This window comes from Rhea pennata, chromosome 37, assembly GCF_028389875.1.
Source record: "Rhea pennata isolate bPtePen1 chromosome 37, bPtePen1.pri, whole genome shotgun sequence".
Taxonomy (NCBI): domain Eukaryota; kingdom Metazoa; phylum Chordata; class Aves; order Rheiformes; family Rheidae; genus Rhea; species Rhea pennata.
The window spans coordinates 218,099-238,078 of NC_084699.1; the positions used below are offsets into that span (position 1 = coordinate 218,099).

The 19,980-nt window shown below is 57.0% G+C and overlaps 1 protein-coding gene and 8 gene segments (V, D, J or C); 3 read left to right on the forward strand and 6 right to left on the reverse strand.

The window, feature by feature from the left end:
- Positions 1-1,350: 1,350 nt before the first annotated feature.
- LOC134152987 (uncharacterized) lies at positions 1,351-2,789 on the reverse strand. The gene is given in 4 exon segments (XM_062598771.1): positions 1,351-1,730; positions 2,317-2,470; positions 2,473-2,644; positions 2,761-2,789. Coding segments are annotated over 4 exon segments (735 nt in total).
- A 194-nt stretch (positions 2,790-2,983) lies between these two features.
- Positions 2,984-3,448, reverse strand: LOC134152988 (immunoglobulin heavy variable 3-23-like). The segment is given in 1 exon segment: positions 2,984-3,448. A coding segment is annotated over 1 exon segment (465 nt).
- A 379-nt stretch (positions 3,449-3,827) lies between these two features.
- On the forward strand, positions 3,828-4,489 carry LOC134152989 (immunoglobulin heavy variable 3-48-like). The segment is given in 2 exon segments: positions 3,828-3,906; positions 4,083-4,489. Coding segments are annotated over 2 exon segments (459 nt in total).
- An 11-nt stretch (positions 4,490-4,500) lies between these two features.
- LOC134152990 (immunoglobulin heavy variable 3-74-like) lies at positions 4,501-5,750 on the reverse strand. The segment is given in 3 exon segments: positions 4,501-4,759; positions 5,298-5,409; positions 5,735-5,750. Coding segments are annotated over 3 exon segments (387 nt in total).
- Positions 5,751-6,832: 1,082 nt separating this feature from the next.
- Positions 6,833-7,363, forward strand: LOC134152992 (Ig heavy chain V region 914-like; the record flags this gene model as incomplete). The annotated part of the segment is given in 1 exon segment: positions 6,833-7,363. A coding segment is annotated over 1 exon segment (531 nt), but the record flags the coding sequence as incomplete, so codon positions are not given.
- Positions 7,364-7,585: 222 nt separating this feature from the next.
- Positions 7,586-8,083, reverse strand: LOC134152993 (Ig heavy chain V region 914-like; the record flags this gene model as incomplete). The annotated part of the segment is given in 1 exon segment: positions 7,586-8,083. A coding segment is annotated over 1 exon segment (498 nt), but the record flags the coding sequence as incomplete, so codon positions are not given.
- Positions 8,084-8,142: 59 nt separating this feature from the next.
- LOC134152994 (Ig heavy chain V region 914-like) lies at positions 8,143-8,628 on the forward strand. The segment is given in 3 exon segments: positions 8,143-8,146; positions 8,217-8,279; positions 8,342-8,628. Coding segments are annotated over 3 exon segments (354 nt in total).
- Positions 8,629-8,639: 11 nt separating this feature from the next.
- LOC134152995 (immunoglobulin heavy variable 3-53-like) lies at positions 8,640-9,796 on the reverse strand. The segment is given in 2 exon segments: positions 8,640-8,911; positions 9,553-9,796. Coding segments are annotated over 2 exon segments (516 nt in total).
- Positions 9,797-11,557: 1,761 nt separating this feature from the next.
- Positions 11,558-12,496, reverse strand: LOC134152996 (Ig heavy chain V region 914-like). The segment is given in 2 exon segments: positions 11,558-11,996; positions 12,491-12,496. Coding segments are annotated over 2 exon segments (445 nt in total).
- Positions 12,497-19,980: the final 7,484 nt, after the last annotated feature.

Below are 19,980 nucleotides of genomic sequence, written 5' to 3' on the forward strand. Positions count from 1 at the left end.
TGCCTAGGGTTATTTCTCCCTAGGTGCAGGACCCTGCACTTGCCCTTGTTGAACCTCAGGAGGTTCCTCTCCACCCAGCTCTCCAGCCTCTCCAGGTCTCTCTGAATGGCAGCACGGCCCTCAGGTGTGTCAGCCACTCCTCCCAGCTTGGGATCATCAGCAAACTTGCTGAGGAGGCACTCCGTCCCCTCATCCAGGTCACTGATGAATAAGTTGAACAGGATGGGACCCAGTCCTGAGCCCTGGGGGACGCCACTAGCCACAGGCCTCCAACTGGACTCCACACCACTGATGACAACCCTCTGAGCTCTGCCTTTCAGCCAGTTCTCAATCCACCTCACTGTCCACTCGTCTAATCCACACTTCCTGAGCTTCTCTAGGAGGATGTTATGGGAGACAGTGTCCAAAGCCTTGCTGAAGTCAAGGGACACAACGTCCACTGCTCTCCCCTCGTCTACCCAGCCAGTCATTCCATCAGAGAAGGCTATCAGATTGGTTAAGCAGGATTTCCCCTTGGTGAATCCATGCAGGCTACTCCTGATCGCCCTCTTTTCCTCCATGTGTCTGGAGATGACACCCAGAATGAGCTGTTCCATCACCTTACCAGGGATGAAGGCGAGGCTGACCAGCCTATAGTTGCCTGGGTCCTCCTTCTTGCCCTTTTGGAAGACTGGAGTGACAGTGGCTTTCTTCCAGTCCTCAGGCCCCTCTCCAGTTCTCCAGGACCTTTCAAAGGTGATGGAGAGCAGCCTGGCAACAACATCTGCCAGCTCCCTCAGTGCCCGTGGGTGCATCCCATCCGGGCCCATGGATCTGTGGATGTCTAGCCTGCCCAGAAGGTCTCTAATCCTTTCCTCCTCAACCAATGGAAAGTCTTCCCTTCTCCAGACTTTCTCCCTCATGTCCAGGCTCTGGGATTCCTGAGGGCTGCCCTTAGCAGTGAAGAGCGAAGCAAAGAAGGCATTCAGTAATTCTGCCTTCTCTGCATCCCTTGTCACCAGGACCCCCGCCCCATTCAGTAGCGGCCCACATTTTCCCTAGTCCTTCTCTTGCTGCTGATGTATTTGAAGAAGCCCTTTTAGTTGACCTTGACATCCCTTGCAAGACTCAATTCCAACTGGGCCTTAGCCTTCCTCGCCGCATCTCTACATACTCTGACTGCATTCCTATAATCCCCTCAAGTGCGGCTCAGGGCGCTGCGCTGCGAGGCTCAGGGTCTAGTGGAGGCCTGAGCTCGTCATGTCCCTCGGGGTCGGTGCTGGGACCTGCCGCTGTTGCAGACCCTGCTGCCCTTGTGCCTTGCAGGGGCAGATCGCTGGATGGGGGTTTTGCCTGGCCGCAGACAGGGTCTCAACCACCCCAAGCACCAGCAGCTGCTTTTGCGCAGTAGTAGGTGCCGGTGTCCTCGACCTTGAGGCTGTTCATCTGCAGGTAGAGCGTGCTCTGCGCGTTGTCCCGGGAGATGGTGAAGCGCCCTTTCACCGCAGACGCGTAGTATGTGCTACTACCACTGCTGTAAATACCCGCGACAAACTCGAGCCCCTTGCCGGGCGCCTGCCGGAACCAGAACATGCTGAAGCTGCTGAAGGTGCAGCAATGACCCCTGTCACGAGGAGAAACCGTGGGGCCGGGCACGGCGGGGTGGGGCTGCGCCCAGGGCTGCGGGCGGACGCGCAGCTGAGCGAGGCCGGAGGGGGCCTCCAGCCGCCCGGCGGGAGCCTCCGCCTCTCCTGCAAGGGAACCGGGTTCACCTTCAGCAGCTTCAGCATGTTCTGGGTCCGGCAGGCGCCCGGCAAGGGGCTCGAGTTCATTGCACAGGTTAGAAGCAGTAGTAGTTACACAGGCTATGCGGATGCGGTGCAAGGGCGCTTCACCATCTCCCGGGACAACGCGCAGAGCACGCTCTACCTGCAGATGAACAGCCTCAAGGCCGAGGACACCGGCACCTACTACTGCGCGAAATATGCTTATGCTGGTTGGGACAGTGACGGAGGCCCAGCTTGTGACCAGGGCCCCGATGGGATGCACCCACGAGTGGCGGCTTTGGGCGCAGTCTCTGGCAGCCCCCAGGGTTGCCCCAAGGAGGGGCAGTGGGGCTAGAGGGGCGGGCAGCGCGCTGGGCTGCGAGCCGGCCACGCGGCCGAGCTCAGGGCGCTGCGCTGGGTGGCTCAGGGTCTGGTGGAGACCTGAGCTCGTGGTGTCCCTTGGGGTGGATGCTGGGACCTGCCGCTGTTGCAGACCCTGCTGCCCCCATGCCTTGCGGGGGGGGATCGCTGGATGGGGGTTTTGCCTGGCCGCAGACAGGGTCTCAACCACCCCAAGCACCAGCAGCTGCTTTTGCGCAGTAGTAGGTGCCGGTGTCCTCGACCTTGAGGCTGTTCATCTGCAGGTAGAGCGTGCTCTGCGCGTTGTCCCAGGAGATGGTGAAGCGCCCTTGCACTGCATCCACGTACCCTGGACTGCTACCACCGGGGTTAAAGGTTCCAGCCTGCTCTGCCCCATCCCGGGCGCCTGCCGGACCCAGTCCATGCCGACGCTGCTGAAGGTGAACCCGGAGGCCTTGCAGGAGAGGCAGAGGCTCCCGCCGGGCGGCTGGAGGCCCCCTCCAGCCTCGCTCAGCTGCACTATCAGTCCACTCTCAGCCCTGCAAAGGAACCCAGCTCACCATCATCATCGCCAGCATGTTCTGGGTTCAACAAGCACCCAGAAAGGGACTTTAGTGGGTCGAGTATTAACAGCGGTGGTAGCGGTCCATGGTACGCATCTGCGGTGAAAGGGCGCTTCACCATCTCCAAGGACAACGCGCAGAGCACGCTCTACCTGCAGATGAACAGCCTCAAGGCCGAGGACACCGGCACCTACTACTGCGCAAAAGATGCTCGTGGTGGTGCTGGTGGTGGAGGCCCTGTTGTGCTCTGAGCTCTGGTGGAGTGCACCCCTGAGTGCTGATGACCATGAGCTATTGGAGGTGATTGAGACAGGCCTAGTGATGACAGGGGCCAACTGGGTCTCCACAAATACTACCACTAGCAGCAGCTTTCGCGCAGTAGTAGGTGCCGGTGTCCTCGACCTTGAGGCTGTTCATCTGCAGGTAGAGCGTGCTCTGCGCGTTGTCCCTGGAGGCGGTGAAGCGCCCTTTCACCGCATCCGCGTAGCTTGTGCTACCGCCATCATCCTCAATACTTGCGACGTACTCGAGCCCCTTGCCGGGTGCTTGTCGGAACCAGAACATGGCGAAGCTGCTGAAGGTGAACCCGGTTCCCTTGCAGGAGAGGCGGAGGCTCCCGCCGGGTGGCTGGAGGCCCCCTCCGTCCTCGATCAGCTGCGCGTCCGCCCGCAGCCCTGCGGAGAGGCGAGAGGAGAGCAGAGGGGTTGAGCGGAACTTGAGAAGGGGCTCGAGCTCGTCGCGGGTATTTACAGCGATGGTAGTGGCACGAGGCCCAAGCATGCAGTGCAAGGGCGCTTCACCACCTCCGGAGACAACGCGCAGAGCACGCTCTACCTGCAGATGAACAGCCTCAAGGCCGAGGACACCGGCACCTACTACTGCGCGAAAGCTGGTGCTTGGGCTGGTGCTGCTGGTGCTGGAGCTGCTGCGGAGGCCAGGCGAAATCCCCCCGGCGCGATTCCCCCCGCTAGGCTCGCAGGCCACGGTTCCTGCAGGACCGCGGTGCCCCAAGCACCCGCCGGAGCCCCAAAGGCGGCGACTCCGGCCCCAAAAGAGGCGGCGGCGCCGGGGCCCTTATGAGCGCGGGCGCATGCAAATCCCGGCAGCGCGGCGCCTTCAAATGCCGCCGGCCCCGCCGTGCCGCCACCACCGCCCCGGCGCCCACCACCCCTCCCGCCCCGCCACCATGAGCCCTCGGCTCCGCGGCCTCGTCCTCCTCCTCCTCGCGGCCCTGCCAGGTAGGGCCCGGCCCCCCGCCGGCACCCGCCGCCCCCGGGGGCTCCCCCGGCCGCGGGTGCCTCCGCTCCGCAGCGGGCGCCCGGCCGCCCCCGGGGCCGGCCCCGAGCCGGGCGGCTCCGGCCACCGCCAAAGCCGCCCCGCTCAACCCCTCTGCTCTCCTCTCGCCTCTCCGCAGGGCTGCGGGCGGACGCGCAGCTGATCGAGGACGGAGGGGGCCTCCAGCCGCCCGGCGGGAGCCTCCGCCTCTCCTGCAAGGGAACCGAGTTCGACTTAAGCAACTTCGACATGTACTGGATCCGACAAGCACCCGGCAAGGGGCTCGAGTACGTCGCATATATTAGCAGCATTAGTAGCACAGGCTATGCGGATGCGGTGCAAGGGCGCTTCACCATCTCCTGGGACGACGCGCAGAGCACGCTCTACCTGCAGATGAACAGCCTCAAGGCCGAGGACACCGGCACCTACTACTGCGCGAAAGCTGCTGCTAGTTATGGTGATGGTGGTGAAGCCAACCCTGACTGCAGTCCAGATGCTGATGAGATGCACGCACAAGTGCTGATGACCATGAGCTGTCCAAGGTGATTGGGAGAGGCCTAGCGATGACAGGGGTCAACTGCATCTCCACAAATACTATCACTAGCAGCAGCTTTCGCGCAGTAGTAGGTGCCGGTGTCCTCGGCCTTGAGGCTGTTCATCTGCAGGTAGAGCGTGCTCTGCGCGTTGTCCCGGGAGATGGTGAAGCGCCCTTTCACCGCATCCGCGTAGTATGTGCTACTACCATCATTGCCAATACCCTCAACGAACATGAGCCCCTTCCCAGGCACTTGTCGGACCCATTGCATCCAGAAGCTGCTGAAGGAGAAACCGGTTCCCCTTCAGGAAACACAAATCCAACAGACTCTGGCATCAGCAGCACCGGACTGTGGGTGGACGTGCAGCTGAGTGAGGCCAGAGGGGGCCTTCACCTCTCCTGCAAGGGAGCCGGGTTCACCTTCAGCAGCTTCCTGATGTTCTGGTTCCCACCAGAGCCTGGTAGCTGGACAAGCTATGCGTCTGCGGTGGGAGGACTCTTGGTCATCTCCTGGGGCAACTGTGTGGATGAGCTGCTCCACCACCCATGCAGCGATAGGGGTGAGGCTGGCTGTGGCTAGGAAGGAAGCAAACATCTCCCCAGCTCTCCGAAAGGGCAGGGAGGAGAAGCTGGGGACCTCCAGGACAGTCAGCCTCACCCCTCTCCCTGCACAGGTGGTGGAGCAGCTCATCCTTGCAGTTGCCCCAGAAGATGACCAAGAGTTCTCCCACCATAAAAACATAGCCTGTCCAGCTACCACCGCTGTTAATAACAGCGACAGCTTCGAGCCCCTTCCCAGGGTCCTGTGGGAACCAGAACATGCCGAAGCTGCTGAAGGTGAACCCGGTTCCCTTGCAGGAGAGGCGGAGGCTCCCGCCGGGCGGCTGGAGGCCCCCTCTGGCCTCGATCAGCTGCACGTCCGCCCGCAGCCCTGGGCGCAGCCCCACCCCACCATGTGACGGGGGTCATTGCTGCACCTTCAGCAGCTTCAACATGTTCTGGATGCACCTGGCAAGGGGCTCGAGTCCGTCGCATGTATTAGCAGCAGTAGTAGCACAGACTACGCGTCTGCGGTGCAAGGGCGCTTCACCATCTCCCGGGACAACGCGCAGAGCACGCTCTACCTGCAGATGAACAGCCTCAAGGCCGAGGACACCGGCACCTACTACTGCGCGAAATACGCTGGTAGTGGTTGTTGTTGTGATGATGATGGTCAGCAACATGCTGTGGCCCGAGCCTGCATGGGGTGCACCCACAAGTGGCTGGCGGCATTGCTAGACCTCTCTCCACCGTCCTCGCCAGGTCACGGCCATCAGCAGAGGGACCTGAGGCCGGGAGGGAAGCAAATGTCTCCCCAGGCTCCCAAAAGGGCAAGAAGGAGAAGCCTGGATCCTGGGCTGCTCCACCACCTGTGCTAGAGAGGGGTGAGGATGACCAGCCTGGTCAGGTAGAGCGTGCTCTGCACGTCGTCCCGGGAGATGGTGAAGTGCCCTTTCACCGCATCCATGAACCATGGACTGCTACCGTCGGGGTTAATAGTTCCAACCCACTCGAGCCCCTTTACAGGTGCCTGCTGGACCCACAAGATGCTGAAGCTGAACCTGGTTCCCTTGCAGGAGAGGCAGAGGCTCCTGCCAAGCGGCTAGAGGCCCCCTCCATCCTGCGTATCCACTCGCAGCCATGGGGAGAGGTGAGAGGAGAGCAGAGGGGTTGAGCGGGGCAGTGACAGTGGTGGCTGGAGGTGCCCAGCATGGGGCCGGCCCCGGGGGTGGCCGGGCACCCGAAGTCAAGCGAGGCCCTGTGCCACTGATGCCGGAGTCTATTGGAACTGCGTCTCCTCCAAGGGAACCGGTTTCTCCTTCAGCAGCTTCAGCATGAACTGGGTCTAACAAGCACCTGGGAAGGAGCTGGAGCCCGTCACCAAATATGCTAGTACTTGTTGTGCCAGTGGTTGACACCCAGTTGTGGTCTGGGCCCTGATGGGATGAACCCATGAGTGCTGATGAGCATAAGCTATCGGAGATGATGGAGAGAGGCCTAGTGATGACAGGGGCCAACTGGGTCTCCACCAAAATCACCATCAGCTTCTTTCGCACAGTAGTAGGTGCCGGTGTCCTCGGCCTTGAGGCTGTTCATCTGCAGGTAGAGCATGCTCTGCGCGTTGTCCTTGGAGATGGTGAAGCGCCCTTGCACCGCAGGCGCGTAGCTTGTGTAACTACCATCGTTGTCAATACCCGCGACAAACTCGAGCCCCTTGCCGGGCGCCTGCCGGAACCAGTACATGTAGAAGCTGCTGAAGGTGCAGCAATGATCCCCGTCACGAGGAGAAACCGTGGGGCTGGGCACGGTGGAGTGGGCTGCAGCCAAGGCTGCGGGCGGACGCGCAGCTGAGCGAGGACGGAGGGGGCCTCCAGCCGCCCGGCGGGAGCCTCCGCCTCTCCTGCAAGGGAACCGAGTTCACCTTCAGCAGCTTCCAGATGGTTTGGGTCCAGCAAGTGACTGGGAAGAGGCCCGAGTGGGTTGCAGAAATTGGCAGCAGTGGTAGTAGCACATACTACGCGTCTGCGGTGCAAGGGCGCTTCACCATCTCCCGGGACAACGCGCAGAGCACGCTCTACCTGCAGATGAACAGCCTCAAGTCCGAGGACACCGGCACCTACTACTGCGCGAAAGCTGCTGGTAGTGGTTATGGTGGTGGAGACCTTGTAGCAGTCACTGCTGCCATTCAGAGGCACCCAGACAGCCCAGAGAGATGGGCAAAGAGGAAGCTCATGAAGTTCAGCACAGGGAAGTACAAGCGAGGACATCTAGGGAGGACTCACCCCACGCACCAGTACAGACTGGGGGCAGAACTGACAGAAAGCAGCTCTGTGGAGAAGGACTGAGGGGTTCTGCTGGACAACAAGGTGACCAAGAGTCAGGAAGGTGCCCTTACGGCCAAGAAGGTCCCTGGAGCTGCTTTAGGAGCATTGCCAGCAGGTCGAGGGAGCTGATTCTCCCCATTTACTCAGCCCTGATGAGGCCTCATCTGGAGTCCTGTGTTCAGCTCTGGGCTGCCCAGTACGAGAGAGATATGGTGCTACTGGAGCGATTCCAGTGAAGGACCATTAAGATGATGATGTGACTGGAGCATCTCCTGCAAGGAAAGGCTGAGAGAGCTGGGACTGCTCAGCACGGAGATGAGGCAAGTCAGGGTGGAGCTCATCAATGTGTACCACTATCTGAACAGAGGGTGGAAGGAAGATGGGGCCAGATCTACAACTACCAGCTTGTTTCGCGCAGTAGTAGGTGCCGGTGTCCTTGGCCTTGAGGCTGTTCATCTGCAGGTAGAGCGTGCTCTGCGCGTTGTCCTTGGAGATGGTGAAGCGCCCTTGCACCGCAGACGCGTACCAGGTGCTACCACCGCTGTGAATGCTCGCGACCCACTCAAGCCCCTTCCCAGGCGCCTGCCGGACCCACAACATGCCGAAGCTGCTGAAGGTGAACCCGGAGGCCTTGCAGGAGAGGCGGAGGCTCCCGCCGGGCGGCTGGAGGCCCCCTCCGTCCTCAATCAGCTGCACGTCCGCCCGCAGCCCTGGGGAGAGGCGAGAGGAGAGCAGAGGGGTTGAGCGGGGCAGTGCTGGTGACTGGAGATAAACGGAGGCCCTGTGCTGTTGATCATAGAATGGGTAAGGTTGGAAGGGACCTCTGCAGATCACCTAGTCCAGCCCCCCCCCCCCCCCCCCCCCGCTCAAGCAGGGTCACCTCGAGCATATTACACAGGGTTGCAGCAGCAAGGATCCCCCTTGCTGAAGCCGGGGCTTGAACTCGGGGCCTTCAGATCTTCAGTCTCACGCTGTCCCAGCTGAGCTACTTCGGAGTCTGTTGGATTTATGTCTCCTGCAAGGGAACCGGATTCGACTTCAGCAGCTTCCGCATGTGGTGGATCCGGCAGGCGCCCGGCAAGGGGCTCGAGTTTGTCGCTCTTATTAGCAGCGATGGTAGCACCTGGTACGCGGATGCGGTGAAAGGGCGCTTCACCATCTCCAAGGACAACGCGCAGAGCACGCTCTACCTGCAGATGAACAGCCTCAAGGCCGAGGACACCGGCACCTACTACTGCGCGAAAGCTGGTGCTGGTGCTGGTATTGGTGGTGGAGATGCTGTTTGAGGCCAGTTTCCTCAACATCGATGAGTGCTGAGCCAGCTGACTCGTATCATTGCTAGGTCGCTCCCAGTCACCTTGGACAGCTCACGGCCATCTGCACTCATGGGCGCATCCTGCCCAGGTTGGGGCTGTAACCCGATATCATCAGCATCAGCACCATAAGTATCAGCAGTTTTCGCGCAGTAGTAGGTGCCGGTGTCCTCGACCTTGAGGCTGTTCATCTGCAGGTAGAGCGTGCTCTGCCCATCATCCCTGGAGATGTGTCCTTGCACTGCATCCACGAATCATGTACCATTATCATCAAGGTTAATGCCCGCGACCCGCTCGAACCCCTTCCCAGGCATTTGTGGGACCCACATCATGCCGACACTGCTGACGGTGACTCTCCTGGCCTTAAAAGTTGTGAGCAAATCCCAGCAGAGCCCCAGGAGCCCTTCATCTCTCCTCCATGACCAGCACCTCCCTTGTGTCCCTCTCCAGTAGCTGGCCGCCTCCCAGGGCTTCCCCAAGGCTGTAAATCGCTTTCCAGCCCCCCATGCTGCTCCCACTGCTGCTCCCAGGTTTTGTGGGCCCTGTCCCAGCACATCAGCCCCTATACCAGGTCCAAAGTGCAGCTGGTCCAGGGCTGGTCTGGAGTTTGGGGGCAGGAAGCGAGCCCAAGGGGTTTTGCACCAGGGAAGGGCTCAGTGCACGCGTCCAGTGACACGGATTGCACTGGCATTGCGATACGCGCAGTGAGCGCGGGGCTGCTGGGTGGGTTTGCGTGGAACGGAGGCATTTTCAGGTCGGGAGGCGGCGCAAGGTGTGGGAAGGCAAAGAGCAGCCGTGGCAGAGCGGGGCACAAACCTGCTGCCCATCGTCTCGAGGCCGGGACGGGGCACAAGGGCGATTTGTGCATGGGCCCATGCACAGCTGCCACGTGCCTTGGACTGCTGCCCTCGCTCCAAATACCCGCGACGAACTCAAGCCCCTTGCCGGGCGCCTGCCGGACCCAGAACATGTAGGAGCTGCTGAAGTCGAACCCGGTTCCCTTGCAGGAGAGGCGGAGGCTCCCGCCGGGCGGCTGGAGGCCCCCTCCGGCCTCGCTCAGCTGCGCGTCCGCCCGCAGCCCTGGGCGCAGCCCCACCCTGCCGTGCCCAGCCCCACGGTTTCTCCTCGTGACGGGGATCATTGCTGCACCTTCAGCAGCTTCAACATGTTCTGGTTCCGGCAGGCGCCCGGCAAGGGGCTCGAGTACGTCGCGAGCATTAGGAGCAATGGCAGCAGTCCAGGGTACGCGCCTGCGGTGCAAGGGCGCTTCACCATCTCCCGGGACGACGTGCAGAGCACGCTCTACCTGCAGATGAACAGCCTCAAGGCCGAGGACACCGGCACCTACTACTGCGCGAAAGATGCTGGTACTTATGGTGCTGATGCTGGTGATATCAGGTTGCAGCCCCAACCCGGGCAGGATGCGCCCACGAGTGCAGATGGCAATGATACGAGTCAGCTGGCTCAGCACTCATGGATGTTGAGGAAACTGGCCTCAAACAGCATCTCCACCACCAGCACCAGCACGCATACCAGGTGCTACTACCACTGCCGTAAATAGCAGCGACGGGCTCGAGCCCCTTGCCGGGTGCCTGCAGGATCCACCACATGCAGAAGCTGCTGACGGTCAACCCGGTTCCCTTGCAGGAGAGGCGGAGGCTCCCACCGGGCGGCTGGAGGCCCCCTCCGTCCTCGATCAGCTGCGCGTCCGCCCGCAGCCCTGCGGAGAGGCGAGAGGAGAGCAGAGGGGTTGAGCGGGGCAGTAACAGTGGTGGCTGGTGCCACCCAGCATCCTGGGTGCAGCCAGGTGCCTGAAGCCAGGTGAGGCCCTGTGCCGCTCATGCCGGAGTCTGTTGGAGCTGTGTCTCCTGCGAGGGAAGCAGTTTCTCCTTCAGCAGCTTCGGCATGAACTGGGTCTAAGAAGCGCTTGGGAACGGGGCTGGAGCCCGTCGCGGGTATTGACACCGATGGTAGTTGGACAGGCTACGTGTCTGCGGTGCAAGGGCGCTTCACCATCTCCCGGGACAACGCGCAGAGCACGGTCTACCTGCAGATGAACAGCCTCAAGGCCGAGGACACCGGCACCTACTACTGTGTGAAACCAGCAGATGGTGATACAGACCCTGTCTTGCTCAGAAAATACCCGGCCAGGGAATTTCCCCCTGTAAGGCAGGAGGCGGCAGTTCCTGATGGCACCACGAGGCCCTGGCTCCTTCTCCGCACAGCTGCTCTGCCCTCTGCCCACCTCTCCCGCCTGTCACGGTCCCTCTGAACGGCAGAACCCTTCTCTGGGGTATCTGCACTGATCCCGGGTTCGGATCATCACCAAACCGGCTGAGGTGCACTCTGTCCCTTCATGCAGGTCATGGATGACTAAACGGAACAGGATTGGACCCAGCATCCACCCCAAGGGACACCACGAGCTCAGGTCTCCACCAGACCCTGAGCCATCCAGCGCAGCGCCCTGAGCTCGGCCGCGTGGCCGGCTCGCAGCCCAGCGCGCTGCCCGCCCCTCTAGTCCCACTGCCCCTCCTTGGGGCAACCCTGGGGGCTGCCAGAGACTGCGCCCAAAGCCGCGCTGACACCCGGGGACACCACAGCCACTGCCCTGCCCTCAGCCCCCAGCCCAGCCGCGAGGGCCTGCGGGTTGCTGCAGCAGGAGTCCCCTTGCTGCATCCAGCCTGACCACTCCTGAGCACCCTCTGGTCCTTCGCGCGCTCGGAGCTGGTGCCCAGGACGAGCTGCCCCACCACCCGTACAGGGAGAGGGCTGGGGCTGACCAGCCCAGGATCCGGGCTTCTCCTTCCTGCCCTTTTGGGAGCCTGGGGAGACATTTGCTTCCCTCCCGGCCTCAGGTCCCTCTGCTGATGGCCGTGACCTGGCGAGGACGGTGGAGAGCGGTCTAGCAACGCCGCCAGCCACTCGTGGGTGCACCCCATGCAGGCTCGGGCCACAGCATGTTGCTGACCATCATCATCACAACAACAACCACTACCAGCAGCTTTCGCGCAGTAGTAGGTGCCGGTGTCCTCGGCCTTGAGGCTGTTCATCTGCAGGTAGAGCGTGCTCTGCGCGTTGTCCCGGGAGATGGTGAAGCGCCCTTGCACCGCAGACGCGTACCAGGTGCTACCACTGCTGGTAATAGCAGCGACCCACTCGAGCCCCTTGCCGGGTGCCTGCCGGACCCATTCCATGCTGAAGCTGCTGAAGGTGAACCCGGAGGCCTTGCAGGAGAGGCGGAGGCTCCCGCCGGGTGGCTGGAGGCCCCCTCCGGCCTCGCTCAGCTGCGCGTCCGCCAGCAGCGGGAGCAGAGGAGCCCGGGAAGGGGCTCTGGGGGGTGGCTGCAGCGAGACGTTGTGATATGTTGTTGCGCCCAATGACACATTTTTGCACTGAGCAGAAGCACCCCCGTCTCTGGGACGGTGATGGCTGGTGGGGGACAAGGAGTAGCCCCCAGCCGGGACTGAGGGCAGGGGAGGGTGCAGACCCCTCCACTCATCGCTTACTGTGCAAATCAATGCAGTGCAAACAAGATTGTTGTTTATTTTATTTTTTTGCAACAGATCACTGGGTCAGCACCAAACCGGTGCATCTTGCTCTTTGCAGTGTGGACAGGAGCTTTCGCTTCACAGCTGGGCTGATTCGCTCCTCAGCAGCTCGTCAAAGTGCTCCCTCGTTTGCCTGCGCGTGCAGCTGCCCATCCCCTCATCTGCATGCATGCATAAGCAAATCTCCACCTTTGCATCTCTGCTGGGATCTGCACCCCAGCACACAGAGCAGCACCTAAGCCCCCTTCCTCTCCATGATGCTGCCGAGGGGCTCTGCAGCCCCCCACCTTCATTTTCCCCATGAGCCTTTCCTTATTCCTCCCTTTTGACCCCGGAAAATTAAGCACAGGTCACCCACTCCGAGGGGGAGCTGTGAATGCAAGCAGCAGGCACATTTGGGGGCGGGTGGGAAGCCCTCTGCATGCTCTGATGAAATGAAGGTGTGCAACCCCCCCCTTTGCTAGCTTTAGGGTGGGCTGCGGGATTCAGGTACAACGCACCCAGCTCCGTGCCCAGCCTGGCCTGAGGTTTCTCAGTGGCGTGACTTCACCTTACGCACCTGGATGCCTTAAATGCAGGGGAAAACGCACCAACACTTGACCCATGCAAAATCCAGCCGTGTTCGCTGCGGCACAGGCTTAAAGCACAGTTTGCAAATGGGAAGCACTGCAATTCCTCCTGGGCACTGGTTGCAGACATTGCAGGACCAGCCAGTGCCCACATCATTTTGGGCGACAGTGCAAACACCCAGGCTGAAAATCATGCTTCCATTAATTGCACTTTGTGCAGTGCAGGGGATGCTGCCCTGCTGCAATGTGATTGCATGCCAAGCACGGTTCATTTAGCCTTTAAATGCCTTTTTCTCCCCCATTTCCCTCTCCCAAACTTTCAGAGGGGCCTTGCAGCCATGCTGTCCTTCCTATTTAATAACTCCATTGCAGGGGAAAATCTACCCCTGGATTAATTAAGCCTTGAACATCAAGCTGGCCTCCATCAGGGTTTTCCTTCATGCAAAAATCTTGCATTTAAATTAAGTAGGAACAGGTGGCTTTGGAGGGAAATATAGTTAATTATCTGCCTGAATTCAGGCAGGCAGGGAACAAGTTGGGGTGGTTTTAGATGTAAGCTGAAAAGGCAGTAAATGTAGAAATGTGCCAAAAAGGCAAAACATGCAGGAAAGCTTTGGGTGAGAAAAGGAGGGGAATGGCCACATTTCCGTGCATGCCGCAGGTTGGATTGCTGCAGTCCTGCCCCAAAACACAGTGAAAAGCTAATAACACCCCTCAAATTCATCCCCAGGATAGGAGGTAAATTTCCAACCTCGGCCCCTCGGTGTGCGAAATTATGTGTTTTTTTTCCCCACTTGGCCTTGTTCCCTGCCCCTTTTACCCCAAATTACACATTCTGCTCCATGCTCCAAATTAAACCCCAGCAGGTGCCAGCGGGTAATTTCGGGGTGCTTTTTGCAGTCCTCATGCAGCTCTCGTTATGCAAACAGGCCAGAACTGACCTGAAAGCAGCAGCTGGCACTCTCAGATTCGTATCCTATTTTCAGCCTTGCCTTCCCCCAAAATGAGGGAGAAAAGGCATTTCCACCAAACTGTGCGTGTACAAAGCGGCAGGGGAGCTACCGCAAAGATGCCAACGTCCGGTTCAAATAAAACCTAAATTACAGGAAAAACATGAGGTGCAACCAATGTCGCACCCGGCAGGTTTGACCTGCCCCAAGACACAGTGCAATGCTGGGAAGTATTTTGCAAAAACGATTGCTTTGTCTGGGGAAGAAACAGCTAAAGGCAGACACATCCCATGTGCAGCGATTGCACTAAGAAATACATTGTGTGCTGAGCTATTAAATAGAAGATTTTGCAATATATCCCTTAGGGCCTCCTGCACGTCAGATGCTGCAAGCAATCGAATCTGAACCACTTGCAACAAAAAGAAAAGAAAAGAAAAGAAAAGAAAAGAAAAGAAAAGAAAAGAAAAGAAAAGAAAAGAAAAGAAAAGAAAAGAGAAAAGAGAAAAAAGACCAAATCGCTGCAAAATCTGCAGCATGGGAAGAGAAACATAAAGCCAGAAACTTTACTGCTGTGAGAGCTGGCGTTACAGGGAGTGCAATATAGTTGTCCAATTTTTTTTTGGGGGGGGGGGGGGGGGGGGGAAATCTGCCTAATTTCTGCACCTTCGACACAATAAAAGTGTCATCACTTTTGACACACATTTGCCTTTGCTGAATGCAATATTTCGTCTTTGCTGCCTATTCACCCACCTGCAATGTGTGTTTTTCTTTGCTATAAGCATACAAAAGTGACCTTTAAACCCCTGCTTAAGGCTTTTATTGCAATGAGGAATAACACATATAAAAATGACATCTTTTTCACCGCTGGGCTGAAGCGGTGCTCAGTTATTTTCAGGATTATTATTATTTTTTCTTTCTTTACTTTTCTGTCCCCCCCCCCCCAACACCTGAATTCAAATTTTCTGCTTTCTGGTAACTCGGAGGCAGCAGTGCCTTTTGCCAGCTGCTGCCCCCGAAAACAGCAGCTGCTTTCACCACGGCCCTGATTAAAATATCCTCCCCGAAAGCAGGGGGCGGTGAGACAATTAGTGCTATTTCTTTTTCAGCAGGAAAGAATATATATTATATAATAATTATAATAATAATTAAAGCCAAAACTGACAGAGAAAGAGACAAAGTGCAGCTTGCAATAGGGAAAATTGGTAATATTAAAAAATATATATAGCATAAATAAAAAGTGTTGCAATATCCTCAACAATGCAGAGAAATGTTAAGCTGTATAAAAGCAGGTTTGATGGGGATGAGAGGGGCCAGGGGGCTTCCAGGATGCAAAAGTAATTGCAGGGAGCAACGAGCATTGCAAAGAAGGACATGGCAGTTGCGATACCCCTGCGTTCACTGGGAGTTTTTTTGGGGGAAAAAAAATCCATATAATGGTGAAAATAATATTTTTTAAAATCCTTTTTTTTTTGGCAAAAAAACACCTTTTTCGTTAAAAATAAAAAGGTCCCATTCTGTTGGTGTTAAAAATTAAAAAATTGAACTAAGTTTTTCCCCAGTTTTTCTTGAGGTGCCTTGCAAAAAAGCAAGCTGGCAATGCCGTTCTTTTGCCCTACTTTCCAAAAAATAAAGTAAAATTAAATCCCATTTTTCAGGGCCTCTCTTTTAATAATTAGAGTTTCTCTCTCTGCAGAGAGCCCCCTTTACCCCCATTTGCAGGCACCAGGGCCATTTGCAGCATGCGGGAAATGTTCCCCACCACCACCACCCCCATGCAGTGGCGTTTTTTCCCCATAAAACACATCCAAGCGCAAGTTTCCACTGGGGCCAGAAAAATAAATAATAAACAAATAAATCATTTCCTGCAGGCTCCCCCTGACTCATTTCTGCTTGAAACTGCTAATGGGCAGTTAATTTTAGCCCCCCTCCCCACTCGCAAAATGAAAGGTAATGGTGAAAATAATAATAATTAAAAAAAAAACCACAGACCTTGAATTCCAGCTTTTGCTGCCATCCTACATCCTACTTGCAAAAAAAGGGGGGGGGGGGAAGGAAAAATAACAAAAGAAAAAAAGAAAAAGCTTTTTCCTCAAAGTAATGGTTTCAAGGGGAAAAAATACTGCAAAACGATTTGCAAGCTCAAGCGCTAGCAGATTGCATGATTTCTTTTCTCAGGATAGTGTTAAAAAAGAGCCGAATACCCCTAGTTCAAGGCATTTAGCAACCACCCCCAGGGCAAAAGCCCAAATTTTGCAATTTGCTGCTAATTCTCCGCAAATCAAGGGTGGTACCCGACAGATAAGGGCACACCTTCGCAAGTGGGGTTTGAAACAGCACCTTATTGTGAAAGCAAGCCCTGAGCAGAGGCTTAAAGGTCACTTTTATATATGTTTTTTATTGCAATAGAAGCCTCAGGCAAGGTTTTAAAGATCACTTATATATACACTTCCTCATTGCAATAAAAGCCCTAAGCAGGGGTTTAAAGGTCGCTTTTGTATGCTTATAGCAAAGAAAAATACATATTGCAGGTGGGTGAATAGGCAGCAAAGACGAAATAGTGCATTCAGCAAAGGCAAAATATTAAATTTTTAAGCCATTTTTGCTTTGAAGAGCCTTGGCTCCTGCCGTTCGCAATATCTTCCGCCTCACTAGCGCATATGTTTTAATATAAAAAAATAAGCTTTATTTGTTGCCGAAATAAAGCCAAGCACCTGCTGCTACAGCACTGGCCCGCGCGTAATATTTGCTTGCCAACTTTTAAATAGATTTTTTGCTCTTTTCTCGCAAAACATATTTTTCTGCAGCACGGGTGCGCGCACGTTTCGGGACACCCAGCTGCCGCCATGCCCAAACTTCCCGTTTCGTTCGCCCGTGAATAGCAAAAGGTGAAACTGAAACTTGCATCTGCCGGGCAAAAGCACGGGCAAAAATGGTTTAATCAAGGTGCGTTTCATGAGGGGAGAAATTAAACTCAAGGCCTGCTGCAGGCACTGGCCTTTTTGCACAAAAAGTAGATTAGTAGAAAATCCATTTTAAATGAGCAAAATTGTATTTTAAAGCCAGATTAAATGCACAAGCCGGCTCTGCATTGCAAGCACACACACACTGGTTCAGCATTGCAGAGGAGCTGGTTGATAGCCAAGGTCCACCTCCTCCAACCTCCAGGGTGGTCCATCCCAACAGGCAAGGCAGGAGGGCGAGTGAGGAGTTGTTATCGATCATTCTTTAAAGGTCACAGCGATCAGCAGAAGGTCCTGAGGACCTGCGGGAAGCAAACGTCCCCCCTGTCCTCAAGGAGGTGCAGGTTCCACCTCCATCCTTGGGAAGATGATGGAGCAGCTCATGCTGGACACCATTTCCAGGGACATAGAGGTGATTAGAAGTGGTCGGCATGGATCCACCAAGGGGGCCTCAAGGCACTAGCGAGATGGGCAGAGAGGACCTTTGTGAAGGTCCACTAAGGGAAACACCAAGCCCCGCACAGGGAGATGACAAATCCCCCTGCCTGGAGATGTTTGGAGTCTCCATCCTTGGAGATATTCAATGTCCAACCGGATGTTGTCCTGGGACCCCTGCTCCAGGCTTTATCTGCAGCTGCCATGAGCCACCTTCAGCATTGGTTCTCCCACGTGCCCCAAATCGGCCCTTTTCACTCCCCCAAAACCCCTATCCCCGGTTGTGGGGTCAGGATCCCTCGTTGTCTCCTCCAAGCATCTAAACAGAACAGGAAAAAAAAATTCCTTCCGCACCTAGGTGCCTAGGAGACATCAGCCTCGTTGCACCCTATCGGGGCCTGCAAGTGCACTTGTTTTTATGTATCTATACAGGATCGCATTGCACTTATTATGGCATCCATGCAAGATTACATCACAATTATTTTGTATCTATACAGGATTGCACTACATTTGTTTTTGCATGTATACAAGATCGCATTGCCCTTATGTTTGTATTTCTGCAGGACTGCATTGCGGTTAGTCATTATGTCTATATATGTGTGTACACCAATATCTATATACAGAATTGCATTGGCCTTATTTTTATATAGCTATACAGGATGGCATTGCAATTTATATTCATATATCTCTGTATATGTGTGCATCTATACAGGGCTGCATTGTAATTTATTTTTATGTATCTATAGTGGATCATATTGTAATTATTTCTGTATACCTATACAGGATTGCACCAAAATTTATTTTTGCATCTATATATGTGTGTGCATCTATACACAAATACATAAAATTGAGTTGCATTTCTGATTATATGTGTGTGTGTGTGTGCACACGTGTGCATCTCTATATGCATACGATGGTGTTTGTGGAACAGAAATCCAGCTGCAGAGGGCACAAGCTGCGGCTGCTTTACTTTTCGGGGGTGGGGGGGGGGGCGGAAAGCCCCGATTTTGGCGGTGTTTGCTGCCCCCTCCTGGTCATCACGTCTCGCTCAGGGCCTTGGAGGGCTACAGTGCCAGACTGGGACTTACTGGTGGGACTTGACCTCTCTGCAGGCCCTGTCGCAGGGTTGTGCTGGGCAGACTAGGGGGCACTGAGCCATACTGGGGCACACTGGGTCATACCGGGGGGGAACTGGGCACCCAGCCTAGAGGCACTAGGCCATACTGGGGGACATTGGGTGCCCAGCCTAGAGGCACTGAGCCATACTGGGAGGAACTGGACCATACTGGGAGGCACTGGGCACCCAGCCCAAGGACACTGCGTCATACTAGGAGGCACTGGGTGCCCAGTCTAGAGGCACTGGGCCATACTGTGGGTAACTGGGCCATACTGGGAGGCCCTGGGAGCTCAGCCTAGGGGCACTGGGCCATACTGGGGAGCACTGGGCCATACAGTCATCACTGAGAGCTCAGCCAAGGGGCACTGGACCATCAGGGGGTAGGTTTAGCTCAGCTGGTTAGAACATGGTGCTGCTAATGCCAAGGTTGCGGGTTCAATCCCCATATAGGCCATGCTGAGGGCTGGACTAGGTGGTCTCCAGAGGTCCCTTCCAACCTTGCCATTCTATGATACAGCCATCACTGGGAGCTCAGCCTAGGGGCACTGGGCCATACTGGGGAGCTCTGGGCTGTACGGTCATCACTGGGAGCTCAGCCTAGGGGCACTGCGCCATACTGGGGAGCTCTGGGCCGTACGGTCATCACGGGGAGCTGAGCCTAGGGGCACTGGGCCATACTGGTCATCACTGGGAGCTCAGCCTAGGGGCACTGCGCCATACTGGTCGTCACTGGGAGCTCAGCCTAGGGGCACTGGGCCATACTGGACACTGAGCGCCCCCCAGCGGCCCCCGCTGCGCCTCCACTATCGCCCCGGGCTGGACCCACCGCCCGGAAGTGGGCGGGGCCGCACTGCATAAAATCGGAAGGGGGCGTGGCCTGGGACCGGTCTGTGAATGGGACCGAGCACACCGCCGATACCAGCCATTGTGACGTCGATGGGAACAGGTCGGGGCATGCTAATGAGGCGGGGGCGCTGTGCGAAGGAGGGGCGGGGGGTGCTCTCTGTCGCGATATGACCAGCTCTATCACGATAGCAGCGGTTGTACCTATACGGGATGGTGGCGTTGGCGCTTTGCGGGGGAGGCGGGCTGTCGCGGTATCGGCGCTGTCGCGATAGCCTCGCGCGAAACAGACTAGGGGGTGAGAACTTCGCTTTCTGGTCAGCCTAGCAACGCCCGCTGCATCGACGCTGATTGGCTCGGCGGAGGCCGGGCGCCGTGGCGGTGCTTAGCGCTGCGCGCATGCGCCGCTCGAGAGCGCGCCCTTCTCGCTCCGCCTCTGCGCATGCGCGGAGAGCGTAGGCGCGGGTGGGTGTCCCGGAAGTGCTCCCTACCGTAGCAACCGCGGGGTGTCCCTTAGCAACCGAGGTGGTTTGGCCTCCCGCGGCGGTGCCTGGTAGCCCGGGGGGCTCCGTGAGCCACCGCGGCCTCTCCGTGTCCCGTCCTTGGGGTCCCTAAGGGAGGGACAGGAGGTCCCTGGGTCTGCCGGCAACCATGGCTTCCTTTCCCTAGCAACCGTGCTTTTTTCCCTAGCAACCATGCTCCTCCCCACACACAGCAGCAAGGCCCCTGGAGCAGCCCCAGGTCCCTCATCGTTACCTTCCCCACATACACAAAGGGCCCAGGCGTCCGGGGGGGGCAGGCATCCGGGACCCCCCACCCACCTCGGCAGGGGTCTGATGGGAATACAACTCTGCTGGTGAATGAAAAAATGCAAAAAAAAAGGGGGGGAGGAGAGCAAGGAAG